This window comes from Primulina eburnea, chromosome 5 (genome assembly GCF_022965805.1).
Source record: "Primulina eburnea isolate SZY01 chromosome 5, ASM2296580v1, whole genome shotgun sequence".
Taxonomy (NCBI): Eukaryota; Viridiplantae; Streptophyta; class Magnoliopsida; order Lamiales; family Gesneriaceae; genus Primulina; species Primulina eburnea.
Window position 1 is genome coordinate 11,838,997 of NC_133105.1, and position 4,005 is coordinate 11,843,001.

The following is a 4,005-nucleotide window of genomic DNA, read 5'->3' on the forward strand; positions in this document are numbered from 1 at the left end:
TAAAGATATTGAATTAAATACTGAATGAAACAAATATGTGAAAACAAATAATTCATTATCATTATTAATCTTTGTAAAACAAATTTTTAGTATCATAGAAAATTAAATTCTTTTTCATCAGAAATATTTTAAAAGTAATTTTGATATATTTAACATGAACAATGATTATTAAAAATAAAAGTATTTAAATATTATATGTGCCATATGTATGTACTTAATGCTATGTACCTAATACATATTTATTTAAATTATTTGGTTAACCAAATTTCCACCCATTCAAATTTATTAATTTGGAGATGAGAGAATTTCAACGCTCACTGATAAAAATTGAACAATTTTGTCAGTGTTGGATGACCTAATTAAACTTGACCCTTGAAGGAGCTTAAAGAAACATTTCGATATAAACTCATTATTATAGATATTAAATGTTTAAATCGACATAAATATATACTTTAAAGAAATAAATTAACATTTAAGATATAAAAATAAATTTAATTTCAGTCGAATAACATAACGTAGTTCCAATTGCGTATATTAAAACGAAACAAGAATGGAGGAAGACTAGACCAAAACTTTAAAAAAAATTAACTAATATCCAAGTTATATCTCAATATATAGAAAATTTTGATTAAATAACTCATAAATTAATCTTTGTTGTTTCAAAAATAAAAATTAATAATAATATTTGGATTTAGACTCAAATATCCAAGTTTATAACTCAAGAATAGGCCACTTGTGAGACAGTCTCACGAATTTTTATCTGTGAGACCGATCAAACCTACCGATATTCACAATAAAAAGCAATACTCTTAGCATAAAAAGTAATATTTTTTTCATGGATGACCTAAATAAAAGATCCGTCTCACAACATACGACCCGTGAGACCGTCTCATACAAATTTTTGCCATAACTCAAACCAAACATGAAATTTTCATGTCGAACAAGCCCGTGACTTCCGATAATTATTGAGGAATTGTACGAAAGATGAGGGGTAGGTTGAAATAAACCAAATATCCATTGTTTTTCCTATTCATCATGTATAAATATGCATATTAAATTTCAAGACATTCCCATTAGAACGAAACTATGCACCCATTTCTATGCAAAATTCATCTAAAAATTTACTCGATCCAAGTTCTTGATACGAATTAAACCATGCAGTTGAAAGGTTTTTGCTTCATCTTACCCACTGAATTTGAAGAACTTGATCACAAAAAAGTCCAGAAAGCCGCACCAAAGCAGTCATCCGATCGCAACTGCGGCCTTTTAATTCTTGATTTTCTCCGGCAATCACTCCACCGCCTATACAGATCCAAATGGGCACGTATTTCTCATCAAGAATTTCAGAAGAAACAGTACTCCAGCCTGTTTATCGATGCAGAAGGCGTGCAAATTCAAGAAAAAATGGGTGGCGAAAACCCAAGAATTTTCAGCTATTCTGAGCTGTTTATAGGTTCCAATGGATTCAGCGAGAAGGAAGTGCTCGGAAGTGGAGGATTCGGCAGAGTTTACAGGGCGGTTTTGCCGAGCGATGGCACGGTGGTGGCCGTGAAATGCCTGGCGGAGAGAGGGGAGCGGTTTGAGCAGACTTTCACGGCGGAGCTGATGGCTGTGGCCCATCTCCGTCACCGGAATCTTGTCAAGCTGCGAGGATGGTGTATTCATGAAGAGGAGCTTCTTCTTGTTTATGAATACATGCCGAACCGGAGCCTCGACCGAGTACTCTTCAGGCAGCCGGAAAGTTTGGATGCGGCGTCGCCACCACTTACGTGGAACAGAAGAAGGAAAATAGTCCATGGATTAGCAGCTGCCTTAAATTATCTCCATCAACAGCTCGAAACTCAGATCATACATCGGGACGTGAAGGCTAGTAACGTCATGCTCGACTCCCATTTCAATGCACGGTTAGGCGACTTTGGCCTCGCTCGGTGGCTCGAACACAACGTCGAACACGAGCCAAAGACGCCATCGGTGTTTAAAGATAGGCAGTTCCGGCTTGTGGAAACGACTAGAGTTGGAGGGACGATAGGCTACTTGCCTCCAGAGAGCTTTCAGAAGAGAAGTGTGGCCACGGCTAAGTCCGATGTCTTCAGCTTCGGTATTGTCGTGTTGGAGATTGTTTCGGGTCGACGTGCTGTGGATTTGACTTACCCTGATGATCAGATCATTTTGCTTGATTGGATAAGAAGACTTTCTGATGAGGGTGCCCTGCTTCAAGCAGGAGATGCTAGAATTCCGGACAAGGATTTTGCTCAATCAGACATAGAACGTTGCATAAAAATCGGGCTAATGTCCACGCTTCATGACCCGAATTCGAGGCCTAATATGAAATGGGTGGTGGAAGCTCTCTCAGGCAATGTATACGGTACATTACCTGATCTTCCATCATTTCGGTCATACCCTTTATACATTTCTTTGTCGTCATCGATTAGCACGAGCATGGACTCGAACTCAAATGTTTCAAAATCGAGTACCACCAGCAGTAGCACAACTGCTTTTCACTCATCGAACTTTGTCACAGCTAACGCCGAAACCATTTACATGACTGCTGAACCCGAGGTTGGAGGTATTGCTTCATCGGGTAGTAAGTGTAGCCCCCAAAAAACTTTTCCTATCGTTGAAACTCCAAGAATCTTTACATACGAGGAGATCATCTTAGCAACAAGCAATTTCTCTGACTCACATAGGCTAGCAGAAGTGGATTTTGGGACATCATACTATGGTTTTCTAGACAACGGTCACCACATTTTGGTGAAACGATTGGGCATGAAGACTTGCCCTGCATTAAGAAGTAGATTTGCGAATGAATTCCAAAACTTAGGAAGATTACGCCACAGAAACCTGATACAGCTCCGGGGATGGTGCACCGAGCAAGGGGAGATGCTGGTCGTATATGATTACTCTGCGTCCCGACTTCTGAGCAACATTATTTTCCACCATGAACCCAAAAGGAATAATTTGATCTTGAATTGGAATCAACGTTACAGCGTGATCAAATCACTGGCTTCGGCCATTTACTACCTTCATGAAGAATGGGATGAACGAGTGATCCACAAAAACATCACATCTTCTGCAGTGTTTCTTGATCCGGATATGAACCCACGACTAGGTTCCTTTGCTCTTGCCGAGTTCTTAACAAGAAACGAACATGGCCACCACGTAGTTGTCGACAAGAAAACTTCAGTCCGTGGGATATTTGGGTACATGTCACCAGAATACATGGACTCGGGTGAAGCGACTACAATGGCTGATGTTTACAGCTTTGGGATCGTGCTCCTCGAGGTGATCAGTGGAAAAATGGCAGTCGACTTTCGGCAGCGTGATGTTCTTTTGGTAGACAGATTGCATCAATTCGAGGCCCGAAAAAGGCCATATAGAGATTTTGTTGATTGGAAGCTGGATGCACAATACAATGAAAGGGAACTGGTGAGGCTAATGAAGCTAGGAATCGCGTGCACGAGTTCTAATCCAGAGTTCAGACCGAGCATGAGGCAAATTGTAAGCATATTGGATGGTCACGATCAGTGGTTTGTGGAGGTGGATAGGAAGAAAGAGAAAAAGAAAGAATGGAGACGAAGAAACGAGCCTTCTTTATGTCTCATTAGAAGAATTCAATCTCTTGGAATACAATGATCTTTCACTTGGTTGTATGTACATGTTTGGGTCATTTTGTAACAAAGTTGAAGTGTGTTTTTGTTCTTTTACTTTGGTAATATAAGAATATTTATGGTTCTCAGGGCTTTGATGGATTAAGTTGGTACCAAACACATCAATCATAAGCAGAAAATTTAACAAAGAAATTGAAGAGCATTGACATATTCTTGACACACAATCATTTGTGCCCTCTACTTTCCTAGAAAAGAAGAAAACAAAAAGACAATCTACGTAGTTCCTAGGTAAATAGCAAAGGAAAGAAGGGACCGATTTTCGTGGAAGTCGAACAAAGCAACGTCTGCAATTCGATTAGTCCAGTACATTGAAGGGTAGTTTTTGTATCCACCCATC

General features: G+C 39.3%; 1 protein-coding gene across 2 annotated transcripts; it reads left to right on the forward strand.

Moving 5' to 3' along the window:
* Positions 1 to 1,060: 1,060 nt before the first annotated feature.
* LOC140833013 (receptor like protein kinase S.2) lies at positions 1,061 to 3,740 on the forward strand. 2 transcript variants are annotated; one of them, XM_073197375.1, is made up of 2 exons: positions 1,061 to 2,365; positions 2,522 to 3,740. In XM_073197375.1, the coding sequence occupies exons 1-2, from the start codon at positions 1,156 to 1,158 to the stop codon at positions 3,631 to 3,633; spliced, it is 2,322 nt and encodes a 773-aa protein (XP_073053476.1). In that variant the 5' UTR covers positions 1,061 to 1,155; the 3' UTR covers positions 3,634 to 3,740. The 2 variants fall into 2 exon arrangements, with proteins under 2 accessions (XP_073053476.1, XP_073053475.1); XM_073197374.1 differs by having other exon boundaries at positions 1,061 to 3,740.
* Positions 3,741 to 4,005: the final 265 nt, after the last annotated feature.

Coding starts and splice junctions, on each gene's coding strand:
- LOC140833013 (XM_073197374.1), top strand. CDS start 1,156: ATGCAGTTGAAAGGTTTTTGCTTCATCTTACCCACTGAATTTGAAGAA.